The following is an 18,960-nucleotide window of genomic DNA, read 5'->3' as shown; positions in this document are numbered from 1 at the left end:
AGCCGCCTCTACCGAGACCACACCTCCGAAGCGCCCGTCGCCGACTGGGATTGTGTCTTTACTCGCGGAGGACCGGGTCATCTAGCCGCTAACTGCCGAAAAAGCAAGCCAACCGCTCGACCCGCGCACCCCATCTGCCAAACCACCACGCCAAAATCCGGGCCGCCCCAACGGAGGAAATACGTCTAGGAAAAGGCCAGTTACCGAAGAGAAGCTGACCCAGAGGAGGGAAGCAGCTGTTTGCACTTTTCTTCAGCCCCCCCATGGATATGGAGTTCGAGCTCCAGGCAGCGGTGAGGTGAAGTGCAAGCGCTCCCACGGCTACGATCCAAGCGTTTCTGGCCAACCCAGCTAAGCATACTTCGTATTATAGCCTCAGCCCTTAGCTTAGATTCTAGGGTGCTCCCATTTGTTTAAATACATTGGGTGGCGGAGGAACTGGAGTCTAGACCAAGTCCCCCTGGCTAATGACCCATACCATTCCACCCAAATGGGACGGCCAGTCCCTCTTCGGGGAGAAGCCGAAGGACCGGCCCAGTTCAAAACGCATAACGGTTCTCCTCCAGGCTTTCTGCGCCCGACCATTGGGAGAAAATTGATTTCATTCACCAAGCCAGTAGGCCTAGAACCTCCATAGTTCTGGGCATGCCATGAAGTTGTTGTTACATGAACCAAAATTCATTTTGGAAAGAAAGGATCTTAGAATTCACTGACCCTCCCTGCGGAGAACACATGAATTGGGGGGAAAACTTCGGCTTCTCGGACATACCCCCACCCTGGCTTCATCAGCTGATACTGCGCTCTAATTGCTCCCGATTCTACCGGCATTCCACCGGCTTACCAAAGATTTAGCCAAGAGTAATTTCCAGGAGCAAGAATGCGATCCAGTTGCCACCCATAGAGACACTGACTGCTAAAATGCTCATTAATACAGCCAGAGCAACTGCCCAAAGGTAGAGATCTACCGCGCCATGAGTCCCAATAGAGGAGAAGGAACCGTTGCCAGCTTCTTAGACAAAAGAACCTGGCTTCGGCGGGTTCATAAAGTGAGCTACCAAACACACACATGCTGCTCACCTGTATTGTTTGTAAAAAAAAAAGATGGGTCTTTGCGGCTCTGCACAGATTACCGAGGACTCAATGCACAGTCTCCCTGTCCAATAAATACCCTTTGCCATTAATCAAGGACCTTTTAGAGCGCATTGGGCAAAGGGGACGCATCTTTACTAAGTAAGTTGGACTTGGAGAGAAGCTTACTACAGAGGGTCAGAATTATGGAAGGCTATGAACACTTGACTGCATTTCTAACACGAAGTTTGGACAGTTTGAATACTTAATAATGCCATTCGGGTTAAGTGGGGCCCCGAGCTTTTATGGCCCTTATCAACGAAGTTCTCCATGATTTATTGTACAAAGAAGGGAGTAGTGGTGTACTTAGATGACGCTTTTAATTTATTCACAAACCATGGATGAGCATGAAGCATTGGTTCGGGAAGTATTGGAAAGCGCTTTGCTCAACAACTCCCTCTTTGCCAAACTTTTCCAAATGCTGGGTTTCCACCCAAACCTCTGCCTCGACTCATTTGGGTTACCGGATCTGCGCCTCGGAGGGCCTAAAAATGGATGCTGCTAAGAGTGATGCAGTCCTCCAATGGCGCTGCCCCCCACACCAACCGAAAGGAACTCCAATCTTTTCTAGGTTTTGCTAATTTCTCTAATCGTGGGAATTCCTTTATATGACCCCCCAATTCCCGCTTTGGAACTGGACTCTCCCACTCACAGACCTCTTACGCACTAAGGGTAAAGATCCACTGACTGCCAAGCCCGGGGCCCCCCTTTCATGGTCTAAAGAGATGTCAGGACAGCCTTTCAGCTTTTAAAATCTGCTTTCTTACTTCACCGAACCTATCCTGAAGCACCCTGACCCAGATCTCCCGTTTGTGGTTCACGTGGATGCCCTCCGGACAAAGCGCGTGGGAGACAGCCCTGTTGCAGAGAAATAAAGATGATAGGCTGGTGGCGTGTGCTTATTTATCAAAGAAATTCTCCGGTGCTGAGCTCAACTGGACTGTAGGGGATAAAGAGACTGCGGCCATCAAAGTAGCACTTTCCACTTGGCGCCCACTGGCTGGAGGGCTAAAGCACCCCTTTCAAGTTTGGTCGGATCACAAGAACTTGGCCGTCCTCTCCACCCCCCCCCTCAAGATGTCCGCGAAGCAACTCACGTTGGGCAATGATTTCTTTTCTCAGCTTCTCTTTCACTGTCCATTTTTTTCCGGAAAAACCAATAAACTGGCTGATGCATCTCAGCGCCTACCCGGGGAGGGGGGTGGAGCTGCCTTACGGGACATTCCTACGCACTGTTCTCACCCCCTCCCAATTGGGGCTGGCTGTCACTTCCCGATCTCAGACGTCCACTCCTCCTTCTCTCTACCTGCCCATTCCCAGCCTGGTCTCTCTCCTTTCCCTCCCAGGAACTTCGAGGGAGGCTGGAGCTATGCTGAACAATCGGGCGAGGAGGAAGGTGACTCCCAATTGCGCCTGGAGAATGGTGTTTTAAGGCGTGGGGATTGTTGGTACGTGCCTCCCGCTCGTAAGCAGGTTCTCGAGGCCTGTCATGATGTCCCAGCTCAGCTGGACATTTTGGCTGCCTGAAAACTCTGCATTTGGCCCACGCCGTCAATTTTGGTGGCGTGATGCACCAAAAGGACATTGAGACGTATATTAAAGGAGTTGCTCTGTTTGTGCGAGGAAGCCGAAGAACGTTCGGGGAGAAACCCCATGGTCTGTTGAAACCTCTCCCGGTGGCCTCCCGCCCTGGGAAGTCATCTCCATGGATTTTTTATTACAGATTTGCCAGAAAGTCCATGGCAACCTGCGGTCTTGTGGGTGGTGGTGGACTTATTTTCTAAACAAGCCCATTTTCATCCCATGCGCTTCCATCCCCTCCGCTCCCTAAAGTTAAGCCCGTCTGTTCATTCAACATATTTATCGCTTCTACACTCCTGCCCCCGTTAAGGTATTGGTCTCCGACCGCTGGGCCCTGCAATTCATTTCTAAAGTTCTGGAAAGCTTTTTTCTATACCAGGTTTTGTTGGGGAGCCGCCTTCGGCGTTGCCGCCTACCACGTTCAAAAGTATTGGCGTGTGAGTCAGAGAGAACGAACAGAACCCTAAGAGCAGTATTTAATGCGTTGTTACACCAACTACCACTCAAGACAATTTGGTCTGCGAAGCCTAATTCCGTTTGCAGAATCGCCCTATACATAATGCGGTTCATAGCAGGTACAAAAAAAAGACCCCGCTTCGAAATTGTGTCTGGTCGGGTCCTTCCCTCCGTTGCCGCAACTACCTGCGGAAGCATTGGATCCTCGGAGTTTCAGCGAGTGGATTTCATCTCTAGGGTCCGAGGGGTGGAAAATGGTCCAGACTTGCGCCTTACAGCAGGCTAAAGACTCCCAAAAAACTTCAAGCGGGATAAAGCACCTTTCGGATTTCCTTTACTGCGTGTAGGCGCCTGGGTGTATTTGTCTACCAAAAAATCTCAGAGAGCGTGCATAAATTTTCCAAAACTAGGCCACAAAAGATTCGTGGGACCTTTTCCAGATTACTAAAGTGATTAATGATGTCACTGCCCGATTGGACTCTGGCTCTAATTCTCTTAGTAATATCCATCCCTGTCTTTCTATTCCAGTTTACTCAAAGGAGGCTCCCGTTTCCGATGCCTGGCACGCGACTCCGGAGAGACCCCCACCGACTATTATTGATTAGGCCACAAGCATTACGTAGAATTGGCGCCATCCCTGGACTCTCGCTTTAATCGCATAAGCGCTTACAATATTGTAGTCTCTTGGGTGGGAATTATTCCTCTGGGTATAATCAATGGGTTTATTCCGAAAATATTGACGCCCGCCTCTCATTTCTGCTTTCCATCGCACCTTTCCGCACAAACCTGGGGGGGAGAAGTCTTTTTTAAGGGAGGCAGAGTGTAAAGGATTCAGTGGTGTTGATGAGCGGGTCAGCCGCCTGGCCTTGACTACATTCCAGAGCCCCTAGAGGATGGGGCGGTATAAAAGTTTAATAAAAAAATAAATAAAAAAATAAATAAACCCGGGCGATGGGCCAGCTTCTGCGGCGGAGACCTTATCTCTGCGAGGGAGATGAGACCTACGTTCCCATGGGAAACCGGGAGGGGGATGGGATGGACAGAGTTATAACCTGTGCTTCTGGCGGGAGATATTATTCCTGCCACGGCGTGTACGTGAGCTTTCTAGGATGTCTGAATAAACGGTCTTTTACACCCCAAAAGCCTTTTATTTCTGCTTCTATGGAATTCCTTACAGTCACCTCCCGAGGGCTTCCGGCGGCACAGAAAGGTAGCAAACATCAGAAATCCTCAGCCACCTGAAAGGCCTCCATAGGGCAAAACGAACTTGCATTACCCTTTTGGGCTCCACCCCCAGGAAAGCTCCCAGCTCACCTCTAGTCGTGCGGGCATCCAGCTTCAGGCTGGCACGGCTCTTAGGGTGGCAAACTTTCCCAGATTGGGTGTTGTGGAACCTGCCCACCTTTGCATTTTCCCTCACCAGTAGCGAAAGTGTCACTTATGCAGGCAGGGTGGGCAAAAGCACGTCAGCCCCTCTGGTCCAGTTCCAGGAGCTGCTTTGCCCCGCCACCCCCTTCGTCAGATTGGGGTGCCCAAGATTCATTGCAAGTGGAGCCAGGAGAATGAGGTTCAAAATGAACTGTGCCTCCTTCTGAACTGCAACGAAGTGTCTATAATGAATTTGTAACTGGCTGACTGACCGAACCCAAAGAGTGCTCATCAATGGCTCATCTTCATCCTGGAGAGAAGTGAGTAGTGGGGTGCCACAGGGTTCTGTCCTGGGCCCAGTGCTATTCAATATTTTTATCAATGACTGGGATAATGAAATGGAGGGCATGTTAATCAAATTTGCAGATGATACCAAATTAGGAGGGGTAGCTAATACCCTGGAGGACAGGGGCAGGATTCAAAATGACCTGGACAGATTAGAGAACTGGGCCAAAACTAACAAAATGAATTTCAACATAGATAAATGTAAGATACTCCACTTAGGTGGAAAAAAATGAAATGCACAGATACAGGATGGGTGACACCTGGCTTGACAACACTACATGCGAAAGGGATCTGGGAGTCTTAGACATGAGTCAGCCGTGTGATGCCACAGCCAAGAAAGCCAGCGCGATTCTCGGCTGCAACAGTAGGAGTACTAGTGTCTAGATCCACTCTATTCTGCATTGGTCAAACCTCCTCTGGAATACTGTGTCTAGTTCTGGGCATTGCAGTTCAAAAAGAATACTGACAAGCTGGAACAGGCCCAGAGGAGGGTGACCAAAATGGTAAAAGGCCTAGATTCCAGGAGTGTAGAAGAGAAGGTTAAGAGGTGACATGACAGCCATGTTTAAATATTTGAAGGGATGTCATTTTTAAGAGGGAGCAAGCTTGTTTTCTGTTGCTCCAGAGACTAGGACAAGGAGTAATGGGCTCAAGGTATAGGAAAAGAGATTCCACCTAAACATTAAGAAGAACCTCTTGACTGTAATGGCTGTTCAACAGTGGAATATGCTGACTCGGAGGGTGGTGGAGTCGCCTTCTTTGGAAGTTTTTAAACTGAGGCTGGATGGCTAACCATCAGGAGTGCTTTGATAGTATATTCCTACATGGCAGGAGGTTGGACTCAATGGGTTTTGTGATCTCTTCCAACTCTATAGTTCAATGATTTATTACAGTCCATTGACCCAAACCAGTAAAAAAACAGTTGTGTAGAAATACAGCCAACCAGCAAATAAATGTTACACTGAACAAGAGGTGAACTATTAACTGTCTATACTGTGATTGTCAATAAGTCTGTCATAATAAGTCAAAATACAATGCAAAAAAAGTTAAATATATAAAGTACAAATTATCATATACACAGTACAAAATAGCCAAAGCAGTTATATAATGAAATACGCTGACATGATAGCCTCAATTTCTCAAGGTCAGAGCAAAAATTTACACCAGTTAATATGCCAGCAAGAAATCTGGTTCCAAGTTATTTATAAAATGGACAGTATAAGACACAATGTAGTAGGTCCTCCACTACAGGTTCCCCCCAAATACACAGGCATGTGGTCAGTGGGAGTATCTTCCAGCCAATAATGCTGTTAGCACTGTCTGAAAAGAGACAGAAGTCCCATTCTGAGGTTAGGAGGTGTAATATCTGCAAATAATCAGATCGTTTATGATCATTTTTAATAAATTTAAACCAAGGGGAACAGTTGGGCTGAGATATTGCTTGCCTGTCAAATATGGTCCTTCTGAACTAGAATTGAGAAGTTCTAAGGCAAGCAATTAATTTTAGCCTTGAAAACCATAATCCAGCAGTGAGCTGACAGCCCTTCCCACTACCCGGCCGCTCTATCGATGGCAACAAAAATAAAACAGAAATACTCTCTTGAAGCAGATTAATGAAGAGCAGCAACATGTGAAGCGTTCTTGGTGTACACTAAGATTTGGGGCTGATAAAAAAGTCAGATCTTCCCACTCCGGGGGGGGGAAGGCATTTTGGGGCTGCAGAACAAGGAGGTTACGCACAACTGACAGAGCATCCTTCCATTGATGGAAATGTTTCACAGGATCTAACCCCAAACCAAAATGCTGACAGGGCTTTTTGCACATTAATTTTCCCCCCTTTACATTTGAACAACTAGAACAGTGGTTCTCAACCTGGGGGTCGAACGACCCTTTCACGGGGGTCGCCTAAGACTCTCTGCATCAGTGTTCTCCATCTGTAACATAGATAAATGATAGGGTTGGGGGTCACCACAACATGAGGAACTGTATTAAAGGGTCGCGGCATTAGGAAGGTTGAGAACCACTGAACTAGAAGTACTTAAGAACAGTTCAGTTCTGCACAGTGGTAGAAGCCCAGGAGAGTGAGGCCGAGGGGGGGTCCACTTCTGATTTGGGTTCAAACTGCGGTTTTCCGGCTTTTGCAAACCACAGCCTCACCCCCTTTGTAAAACCCAGTGCTACAAACTCCTCCTGAGGTATTCTCTCATCCTTGAAAAAGGCAAACAAACTGGTGTCCTTTGGTTCCAGTAGAATGGGGTAGCATTCGGCACTGGTGACATCCACCTTGTAGAGACCTCCGTGGATGCAGACGGACTTGGGGGCCAGTCCTGAGGGAGGCTTTGAGGCCGGGGGATCGCAGGCGGTGCAGGAGAGCATGGAAGGCGCACTCAATGCAGAGTGAGTCATAGCTAATGAGCGGCTTCCAGCTCTTGTGGTCCTCATGGCAGAACCAGCACACCTCCTCTGGCCCAGCTTGCACACCACTTTGAAGCAGGCCGGCTACAACAGCAAGGTAGCCGAGCAGCTGCCCACGCCCGTCAGCCTGTATACCATACTTAGTAGGACAATCATGTAAGGAAATCCCCTATCTAGAGGTGCTTCTAGAGAACCAAGAGATCTCTTCCTTGGCTGTGGGAACCATCCTACTAGGAAAGAAAACTACGGGGTGAGACTAAGCTGTTAGCCAAGGATGGGACTGACTGGGGCAGCACACTGATCCACAGCCAGCATTATGTAGTAAAGAAGAGGTCCTCAAGATTGACATTATTTGCAAAAACTGATACTGCCAAATGAGTTTAGAACGTCTGTTTGGGCTGACAATACTTCCTCCTCTAAACCAGAGCGATGCCAACTGATGTGCAGTTATTGGGGCAGCACCATACACATAACATAAAGGCCTTGACATAGTAGATTTTGTAGTGTTATGCCTACAGTGCAAAAGAATCAAATAATGTTATCTGTTATGATCTCCAGTGAGGAACCTGATACCAGATTTTATAGAAAGGAAAATGTGAGATGCAGTAAGAATCACGTTTTGCAATTTTTTAGAAATTGCTTGAAAGCCCTGGTAAGCAAGAAGCTAGTGGACAGACTCTTCTGCAAAAGACCTGGAATATGAAGCACCAGGTGGAATTCTTGGATTCAACAGTTAAGGAAAAGGAAATGAGGCTACCTTCTAAACCAGTGATGGCGAACCTTTTCGAGACTGAGTGCCCAAACTGCAACCCAAAACCCACCTATTAATCCAAAGTGCCAACACAGCAATTTAACCTGAATACCAAGGTTTTAGTTTAGAAAAACGAGTTGACTCCAAGGCGTGCATTACTCAGGAGTAAGCTTGGTGGTAGTTAGGCTCTGCTTTGAAGCAACTGTGCAATGCTTTGAATGGATGAATCATGACCCTAGGAGGGTTTACTCAGAATCAAGCCCCATTGCCAGCAACCGAGCTTACTTCCAGGTAAAGGATTGCGCTTTAGTTTTCCATGAAAATCAGTGGGGTTTAACAGCACTTAACAGGGTTACTTACATGCCGTGCCCAGTGGCCCAGGTCAGCCTAGATGTGTGTGTGTGTGGGGGGGTGATTTTTCATCCCCCACCCCCATGATGTGTATGCCTGCCCACAGAGAGGGCTCTGAGTGCCACCTCTAGTACCCATGCTATAGGTTCGCCACCACTGTTCTAAACCCTACCACGACTCAAGCACAAAAGGCAAGCAGCAAGCAGCCAACATACTGCAGACCAAAACATGTTGTCAGAGATCTTTCTCTGCAAAATTCAGAAAATTTATTTTCTGCCCCTCCACGGCCCTACTCAGGATGGCTACAGTAGCAGCTGCTTTTGAATGACTACAGAGCCAGAAAGATCCCATTCCAGCCTCTTCTCAGTGTGGCCTGTCTTACAGCCAGACCCAAAGTTCTGTTCATGCAACAGAGCTGAACAACGACGATGATGCAACTCCCTTTCCCCTTTCAACTGCAGGAAGTAAAATTCAGATAGTGTTGGGGGCAGGATAGGGAGAATGCACAGTTCTCGTCCGTAAAGGGACTAGAGAAGTGGAGCAGCAGTGGCGTAGTGGCTAAGAGCAGGTGCACTCTGATCTGGAGGAACCGGGTTTGATTCCCTGCTCTGCCGCTTGAGCTGTGGAGGCTTATTTGGGGAATTCAGATTAGCCCGTGGACTCCCACACACACCAGCTGGGTGACCTTGGGCTAGTCACAGCTTTTTGGAGCTCTCTCAGCCCCACGCACCTCACAGGGTGTTTGTTGTGAGGGGGGAAAGGCAAGGAGATTGTAAGCCCCTTTGAGTCTCCTACAGGAGAGAAAGGGGGGATATAAATCCAAACTCTTCTTCTTCTTCTTCTAGAACAGGGCTCATTTCCTAAAAAATAACAAGTGGCCATAAATCAGTAAGCTGAGCATCTGCGTTGTCCCAAAAAGGCCTGAAGTTCAATTCCCCGCATCTCTATTAAAAAGGATCTACAAATTTGAAGCAAGAAAATTCTCAATTCAAATTTACATAATTAAATAACATCAGCAACATTTAAATAATGTTAGCAAAAGAAGGCAAATACACCCTCTACAAGCAGTGGGTTTGGCCCTATTTCATAAAATTCACATTTCAGCTCATCTAACATGATTTTTTTAGCACAACTGCAGATAAACAGACTATATTTACATATGACCGGTAGAAAACCTTGCATTCTGGAAAAAGTTTCATGGCACATCACTAGCAGTGAGTGATGTGAAGACCACTATTTGAAACCCAACAGATGCTGGTCATGGTCACAAGCCTTTATTGGCATAAAATAAACATACAAAATCAGCATACAAAATTTGCCCATTATTGCTCACAATTATAGACACTGGTACTAAAATACTAAATACTAAAATATATACATGGTCCTTCTGTAACTATAGGACATTCCATCAGCTAAGTTAACTCACTTAAACCCAACAGATGCGGGTCATGAGGAGTCTAAAGCCTTTATTGGCATAAAATAAACATACAAAATCAGCATACAAAATTTGCCCATTATTGCTCACAATTATAGACACTGGTACTGAAATTTTTAATACTAAAATAGCCGTTCCTTCCTGGCAACTTCTGGGACATTCCATCAGCTAAGTTAACTCACTTAAACCCAACAGATGCTGTCACTACAGTCCAATGGAGTCTTCTGACCACATGAAAACTTGCTTTGGAAAATGTCTTGAGATATCCAAAACCAAAGTAAAGCTTTTTGGCAGGTTTTAAGCCTCAGTCCACAGGAGCTAGCAAAAAGTAGGATAACCTGACATACATCCATTAGCATTTTTATCACTCATCACACAGATTTGATCCACTGAATCAAATTTAAAGATTAGCTCCATCACAGTTGAAAACTGAAAAGATGACCGAACAGCCAAATTCCAAGTGTCCTTCCTTCCTTTCTGCAGCAAGGCATCATCACTGTAATAATAACTGGCAAGGACAAATGGGCAAAAGACAAGACAAAACCACTATTTTTTCAGAAGATCTTCCTGTGGAAGGGCACAGCATTTCCAGCAGGCAAAAAAACACCATGCAAAGAGAGGGCGGCAGATGATGCATCATTCCTGTAAACATCACAGCAAAGGAAAAAGGAAGACAACAGCCTGGGAAAGGACAGAGCGGGTCTGCACCCTCTGAAGCCGCATTCCACTAATGGCAATGCTGTCCTCTGCAGATACCAGTCATTTGTAAAAAGTTGCTTGAACTAGAGGAAAGCAACACCATTAATGAAAGAGATCACAAACCCACCCTCCAAAATGAGAATACCTGCAAAAAGAGTAATAGTTTCACCACAGGAAATGGAAGCCCCAGCTACTTTTGACAGCATTTTGTTAAACAAGGTTAGAGGATGACAATTCTAATTTTCTCCAAACTTACTGAAGCAAAATTGATGTTCAACATTATCTGTGAATCCAATCATGCTACTATTTGCACAAGGCTTTATAGAGAGTTTCAAGCAGACGCTGACCTGCCAGAGGTACATATGGATACAGATGTCCCTGGGCGCAGGCAATTTAATCACGTGGGGGCGCAGAAAATCGCCTCCCGCACCCCAGGTCTATAATGTAATAGAGGTGACCAAGAAAAGACCCAGGTTTTGCCCAAATTCCACATGTGCTCCTTCCTTACCCTCCAAGGATTAAAGTCCAAGCCATGGTCCAGCCAAGCAGCTTTTATAGGGAAACGGTGGCGGGCTGGACTGCCCGCTCGGCCTCGCAGTCAGCCAAGAAGAGGTGGGCGGAGAGAAAGAGGCAAAGCCAGGACCACCATGCAAGAGGCTTGGGTGAAATTTTGTTTACTCCTCCCCGAAAGACTCAGCATGAGTCATGGGCGAGTCCTCAGCCCAAGAAAGGGAGGCGGAAAAATCAGATCTTGCTCTGGATTCTGGGGCGGGGGGAGAGGGGCGACTCTGGTCTTGCCCCAGGTGCCATTTTCTGCTGGTACATCACTGGTTTCAAGTAAAGGACTGATCACAGTCACCTTTATCAGAACCTTGTAAGATAAGCAGATATTATTATTCCCATATAAGGGAGGGAGCACTTACCTAGCTGGCCCAGGCTAGCCCAATATCTGCAGATTTCATAAAATAAGTAGGGTCAGCCCTGTTTAGTAGTTAGATAGGTAGTCATCAGAGAGGTATAGGGCTGCTAATACAGGTAACAGCAGACAGCTCATGGACGTCTCTTGCCTTAAAAACCCTACAGAGTCACCAAAAGTCAGCTGTAACTTGACAGCAGCTGTGACTTAATGGGGGGAGCAGACCTTGAGAACAGCTAATCCAGGGATCCTCAACACAGTACCCATGGTCATCACGGCATATGCCAACACCTATTCTGGGAATGGCCTAGCAGTTTCAGAAACTGGGTAGTGGCCACCCAGGCCAGCTCCTAGAAGGCTTCTGATTAGCCACTGGAGATGTGACTGGCTGCGTAGATTTTTAAAAAGTTGCTCCTGAAGGTAATCCACAGCAGCGATAGGGTGTTTGTGTCTGTGTCAGATTTGAAAACCCATGAGCTAATCTAAGTCTTATCAGATCATGGCTGAAGTAAGATATGACCCCAAGAGCTCCTTTTTCACAACTTTCCCTTGCTTTGAATATGGAAGCATGACAGGTCATAACTTAGAAGGAAAGTGGGCTGAACAGCATCACATCAAACCATTTTGTTCAACGCACAGGGCCAGATATCCACACGCGTGACATATAAATGCAACAGCCTTTCAAAACTTGCCAGCCTCCAGCCTGGTCCAAAACAACCCTCTGAGGACAAATGTTGCCCTTTCTCAGCCTCTGAAAAAGGTAAGCACCCTCAAAAAGGGTGCTTACCCCATCACAAAGTGCCACAGGGTGAACAAAGATTTTCTTACTTTCTCCTCCTTTCCCAAGTAAACTGAGAAAATTCTCAACAAAAACAAGGCTGTGCCTCAGAGACAGAGCACTTCTAATTTAATTCCTCCCCCCACCCCCCGCAAAAGGGTCTAATTCTGCATGACTTGTCTGGCCTTAACCAGAGTCCACCTCAGACACTATTGTTTACTCTGATTGGCACGAGTTCTCCAGGGTCTTAGATAAGCCTTTTCTATTCAGGTAGCAGCCATTAGGAAAGACCTGTATATGAAATGATGCAGAAATCCTTCCAGATTGGGAAACACTGCATGAGATAGGCCCAGCCTCTCCTATTAAAGGGGTTCAAACAGCAGGTGTTGAGAAAGACTTCTTTCTACATGTGATGTTGGAAACCTGCTGCCAGATCGGGCAAGTTGTTCTGACCTAGGTGGACCAATGGTGTGGCTCAATATTACTTTACTTAATTATTTAACTTGTATGCCACTCTTCCCCATACAAGCTGAGTTACCAGGAGCTCAGTGGTACAGATCGCACAGTTCCAGATGCTTTGGATGGATAAGCAGAACTACTCAACACCTTCTTTGCCTCAGTCTTTTCCCAACAGGAAAACAGTGCTCAACCAGGGGAAAATGGAACAGAAGATACAGTAGGGGAAATTCAGAACCGAATTAAGGAGGTAGTACAAGAATACATGGTTCCTTTACATTAATTCAAATCTCTGAGTCAATGAACCACATCCCAGGAAATTAAAAGAACTAGCAGAAGAACCACTTGCTATAATCTTTGGGAATTCCTGGAGAACAGGAGATGTCCCAGTGGACTGCAGGAGGGCTAATGTCCCCATGTTCAAAAAGGGAAAGATGGGGACAGCCTGACATCAATACTAGGAAATGTTGTAAAGAAGATCATTAAACAGACAGTCTGTAAGAACTTAGAAGGGAATGTCATAATTACTAAAAGTCAACATGGGTTTCTGAAAAACAAGTCATGCCACAATAGTCTTATCACTCTTTTAAAAAAAATAAGAGTGGCAAGCTTGGAAAACAAAAGGATGTAGACAAAGGGATGTGGATGCAGCATACATTGATTTCAGTAAGGTCCTTGACAAGGTGTCCCATGATATTCTTGTAAGCAAGCTAATAAAATGTGGGCTAGAATGTTATATAGGTTTGTAATTGGTTGACTGACAGAACCCAAAGGGTGCTCACCAATGGTTCATCTTCAGCCCGGAGAAGTGACTAGTGGGGTGCCACAGGGTCCTGTCCTGGGCACAGCGCTATTCAATATTTTTATTAATGACTAGGATGATAAGAGAGCAAGCTAATCAAATTGGTAGATGACACCAAATTGGGGACAGTAGCTAATACCCAAGAGGACACAATCAGCATTCAAAATGACAAGGACAGATTAGATAGCTGGGCCAAAACTAACAAAGTCAATTTCAACAGAGTTAAAATAAGCTACTACACTTAAGCAGAAGAAATGAAATGTACAAATATAGAATGGGCTTGAAAACAGTTCGTGCAAAAAAGATCTGGGAGTCTTAGTAAACCATAAATTGAGTGTGAGTCAGCAATGTGATGCCGCAGCCAAGAAAGTCAATGTGGTTCTGGGCTGCATCAACAGAAGTATAGATACACTCTGTTCTGCATTGGTCAGATCTCACCTGTCTAGTTCTGAGCGCCACAATTCAAGAAGGATATTGACAATATGGAATGAGTCCAGAAGAGGGTGATCAAAATGGTAAAAGGTCTGGATTCTATGCCCTATGAGGAAAGACGTTGGAAGCTGGGTATGTTTAGTCTGGTGAAGAGAAGATTATGGAGTGACTCCACAGCCTTGGAGTTTGGTGGCGTCTCCATCTTTGAAGGCTTCTAAACAGAGGCTGAATGGCCATCTGTCAAGAGTGCTTTGATTATATTCCTGCACGGCAGAGGGTTGAACTTGATGGCCCTGATGGTCTCTTCCAACTCTATGATTCTATTCAAGGCAGTAGCTACTAGCCTGAGCAAACAATTCCGATTAAATACTTAAAATATTATCAATAAGTGCACCTGCAGTAAATGCACTGCTGACGTTTATACACAGGACTTTCTCTAGGCAAACTGCTCATCACACAACACAGCATCAGCACTGTGCATTAGGTGTAGTGCCAGAGTAAGATATGGAAAACATCCCCCACTCATGCTGCCATGAAAGCCTGTTGGGTAACCTTGTGCCACTTATTTGCCTTCAATTCAACCTACCTTGCAGGACTGTTGGTGTGAGGCTACAAAGGGGGAGGAGAAAACCAAGACCACCCCCCTCAATTCCTAGAAGAGGCAGCAACATCAAAACACACACACACACTCCTCCCGTTATTTTGCTGTGCCGTGTTCAAGAGGAAGCCCCCAATACGGCTGCTGCCTGAGGCCGCCAAGAGAGGGCCCAGGACTGACCCTCCTGATCCACGGCAGGGGTCCAGGCGAAGGAGGCCGGAGAAGAAAAAAGCCACAGCGTGCCATCCTGCGGCGCCCTAGCCGGGCCTGACATCCCCACCCCCTGCCAGACCTCACGGCCTCCTCTTCCTCACCTGGCGGACGCGGTGTAGCGCGTCGGCGAAGCCTTCGGCCTTGATCCCCCCGACGGGCGCCGCGTTGGGGCCCTGCGCCAGCTCCGCCATGACACGCGCCGCCGCCGCTTCTGCTCCCTCCCGCCGCCGTCCGTCACTCAAGCGCCGCCGGCCGCCCCTCGCGCCTTCAGTCCTGCGCCCGGGGGCTCAAGCGCTCTCACTCTCCCTCCGCCTGGGGACCCGTACCCGGAAAAGGAAATTCCTTCCTCGCTTCCGGCGGAAAAAGGAAGCGGAGGATCGAAGGAGGGGGTGGGAGGAAGGCCTCAGAGGGCTGAGATACAGGACTTGCACCGTGACGTCATCGCAGGACCGAAACGAGGCCGGAGACGCGGGACACCACTTCCGGAGAAGGGGGCGTCCGGCGCAGTCACGTGGCCAGGGCGGCTCCGCGTGGCTCCGCAAGGAGGCCGAGGGGGAGGGGCGCTGGGGGTCGCTCGTGCGCCTGCGCGGGAGGGGGCGGTACTTCGAACGAGCGCGGCTCAAGTACCGATCTCCGACCGCGGTTTCGGACGCTCGAAAGGGATGCGCTGAAAGTTAATGTTTTCATTTTTAAATTAATAGTTTTTAATTAATAGTTGCTTTTTTTTGTCAACGAATCACGGCCGACTTAGGGCGGCCCCTCATGGGTTTTTTTGAGGCGAGAGGTGGTCGCAACTCTGGCTTTCCGGCGGGGGGGGGGTGTCTTTACTCCAAATACTTGCTGAGAGCGCGTGACCGGCCCAAGATCACCCAGCAAACCTCCGTGGCACAACTGGGGATTGGAGGCTTCTGCCAGGCCGCTGGACTGTTCAATAATACACACACACACACACGAAATTTATACAATTTACAATTCTTAAAACTATATTTAATATATGACTCGTACAGTTTGAAAAAAATCAACTAATTTAATTGAGTACTAATTCTCAGCTTTTATTTTCCCAGCTGCCAAAGCGAATAGTGCCACCTGAAACAAAATATGAGGATTGCTATCAAACAGTAAATATAGTCGTTTTTTTTATTTAAGAGTTTTTATTACATAGGTCACCAATTAAACAACAAAGTTACATTTCGTACAACAATTAAATCTCTGTCTTAATTTATTTTATATAATTATGTTAATCAAGTTACTTACTCCAAGAGTACCATATCACTAGTAAAAAAAGGACATATATAACATATATAAAATCCCACCACAACCATACATGTATAGACAAAAAGAAAAAATAAATAAAAGTAAAGACAAAGACAAATTGACTTCCGATTAAGGGTCTTATACTTAATAATCTCAATATCAATAGAAATTTTCAATTCAATTCGTAAATCCTTGAATTAGTTAATTAGTATTTAACATTGGAGGTAAACCAGCAAGTCTTTTGTTTCAGATATTGATTGTAGAAAATCGTTAAATGGTTTCCAAGTCTTCAATATGATTTCAATGTTCTTCTTTCTTATGCCCGAAAGTTTATCCATTGATGCAAATTCAGTTAAGAGTGAAATCCAGTCTTGCATCTGGGGAGGGGTTGTCTTCTTCGGCCTACGCGCAATCAACATCCTAGCTGCCATAATCATATATAAAAGTAGGGTTTTACAATTTTTCTGAAGTTTTAAGTCTATCATGTTTAACAAAAATAATTCTGGCCTAAAATATATATCCATTCCTAATATGATCCTAATAGTTTGGTGGATTTTCAACCAAATTTTTAAAATTATTTTACAGTTCCACCATATATGATACATGGAGCCTTTATCCGTTATACCTCCAGCATAGGGGTGAAACCCCTTTATACATTAGGGCCAATTTACTTGGACAGAGGTACCACCTAAACATCATTTTGTAGTAATTTTCTTTTAATCTTGTGCAGCAGGTAAATTTTAAATCCTCCCAGGTTCTTTCCCATAATATAGTAGTTTTTCATAATCTGAAAAAAATGCAGTCTGGAAATATTATTGTTTAAGAATGTTTACCTAGGTTCTGAGGTATAGCGGGCAAACCAGAACATAATGAAGGAGATCTCGCATATGCAAAGGCGTTGTTGTGTCCATGTTGTTTGGGAATATCTCCTGCTAAGTACTTCTAATGGCATTGTCTGGAACCGTATGCTGTTCTTAAGATTTCTCTCGGGGATGTTTACTAGATAGGTGGCCCTAAAATGATCTTTTTAAACTTCCCCATACCATGGGGCAAATTTCGTCTGGGAAATTAACTGTCTTTATCAAGTTATCTGCTTCATAAACCCAGTTTCAAATATCTAAATTGTTCGCCAAAGGTCTTAAGAGATCATCGGGTATGGTATACAGAGCACAGATGGTGTTGAAAAAATTAGAACGGCTTTTTTTTTAAATCATTTGATATTTATAGCTATGATGAGTGAATGGTTCTAGATTTAGTATATTTTTTCCAAGCTTTTATAATGGCCATATGAGCATGGGAGTGGCAATACTCTTCTCAAAAAATATTTTGGATAGAATCCAAATTGTTCAAAATTTGCTCGTTCCAATCCCAAACTTCACGAAACCTGGGTGGTGTCATCAGGAGAGTCTCTTGCAGATACCCTGAAATATTGGTGCTGCTAGCTTTAAAATGCGCCCCCTACAGCCAAAAGCAAAAAACATTTAAAATGCTAATGAACCCGAATTTTTCAGCGTACCCGAATAAATTCCAAAATCAGGGATTTGGCTGATTCAGCTATACTGATAATTTTACAGCCAAGTCAAGTCGAATCCAAATTTTCCCGAATTTTTTTGGTATTGCTCAAGCTTAATAAAATCTCATGATTGCTCCTATGACTTTTACAGTTGAAGCTGTTTTGGTCTCTAAACATATTTCCAGCTCAAAGTGTCAGAAAAAGTATTTCCTAAAAATTTAAACAATCTACATTGCTCTATGCCCCGGGTTGCCGTGTATGCTCCACTTGTATGCTCCACTTTATTAGGATTATTCCTAAAGACCATTGTTTTGTCGTAATTGATGGTAAGTGCCTCCTTACAGTAGTCCTCCAAACTATGCAATAATCTTTTTAACTCTATTCTGGCGAGGAACTTTAATACCATGTAATCTACATACATTAGGATGGAGACTTTTTTTTTTGACCAATGGAAGGAGCTACAAATTTGGGACCAGATAATTTTTTAACTATGTCATTAATGTATAAATTAAATAGCAAAGGAGCCAAGACACTTCCCTATTTCACCCCCTTTTTAACTGATATCTCTCTTGTTAGGGATCCTGAGATGCCCACTCTCTTGCATATGTGTCCATGTGTAGTTCACGTAAAAGAAACAGCAGACATTTTTCAATATTGAAGTTCATTAAATTTCGTTGATGTGGCAAATGTGCTGCATGTCCGATGGCAATGGAGATGAAAAAAATTGATTTCTCTCATGTTAATTATGTTAAAAATTTGGAAAGGTTTTCAAATTGTAATTCAAAAAATGTTGTGTATTTCATCATGTGTCCCTGTAAAAAATATTACATTGGAAAGACCAGCAGAATTTTGAAGTCTCGGATTTTTTAGCATGTTTCACTCATCAGAAATGCTATCAAGGATGCCCCATTAGTAGACCATTTTGTGAATATGAACCATCAATGGAACTCATGACGTTTTGGAGTCTTGGCTTCTGTTCCAGACAACACTGAGGACATTGACAACAAACTACGTCGGCTTGAAAGCTTTTTTATTTGCAGATTGGAAACTATGCAGCCTGCTGAACTTAATTCAAACATTGACTTCAGACCTTTCCTGTGATTCCTTAATTAACTGCACCTGTCTCCCTTGACTTTCTGTATAAATTAGGTTGCTTCTGTCTTGGGGTTAAGGACATTTCGAGAGGCATAAGAATAAACTAATTGCAGAGTGTTGTCCTCCCTGGTATTTTGGCATTTTTTCTCCTTTATAAAATAATCAAATTGTTACTGGTTGAACGCTATAATTACAACTGTTTACTTATTTTTTGTAGATTGTAACCATTATTGTATTTTGAAAAACCCTGACCTGCCTTTGTAAGTATTTTTATGTTTTGGAAATCAGTTTCACATGTAAATTGTAATTCTTTGTAACAAGTCTTTATTTTGTTTCTTTTCAGAACAGCCGTGAAGTTTAACGAGGCCAGTTGG

The 18,960-nt window shown here is 45.0% G+C and overlaps 1 protein-coding gene and 1 long non-coding RNA gene across 5 annotated transcripts in view; one reads left to right on the top strand and one right to left on the bottom strand.

Annotated features, from left to right (window-relative positions):
* Window positions 1-15,071, bottom strand: part of FUBP3 (far upstream element binding protein 3) — a 107,269-nt gene extending 92,198 nt beyond the window's left edge. For all 4 annotated transcript variants that reach the window (XM_048512533.1, XM_048512535.1, XM_048512534.1 and 1 more), the window contains exon 1: window positions 14,826-15,071. In XM_048512533.1, the coding sequence (XP_048368490.1) occupies window positions 14,826-14,915 (90 nt within the window). In that variant the 5' untranslated portion in view covers window positions 14,916-15,071. The remainder of the gene's footprint in view (window positions 1-14,825) is intronic.
* On the top strand, window positions 1,413-18,901 carry LOC125441713. The gene is made up of 3 exons (XR_007245894.1): window positions 1,413-1,425; window positions 13,979-13,984; window positions 16,057-18,901. It is a non-coding gene; the product is annotated as an uncharacterized LOC125441713 (long non-coding RNA).
* Window positions 18,902-18,960: the final 59 nt, after the last annotated feature.

Source organism: Sphaerodactylus townsendi, linkage group LG12 (assembly GCF_021028975.2).
Source record: "Sphaerodactylus townsendi isolate TG3544 linkage group LG12, MPM_Stown_v2.3, whole genome shotgun sequence".
NCBI lineage: Eukaryota > Metazoa > Chordata > Lepidosauria > Squamata > Sphaerodactylidae > Sphaerodactylus > Sphaerodactylus townsendi.
Note: the sequence above shows the minus strand (reverse complement) of the source record. Positions and strands in the feature narration are given on the sequence as shown.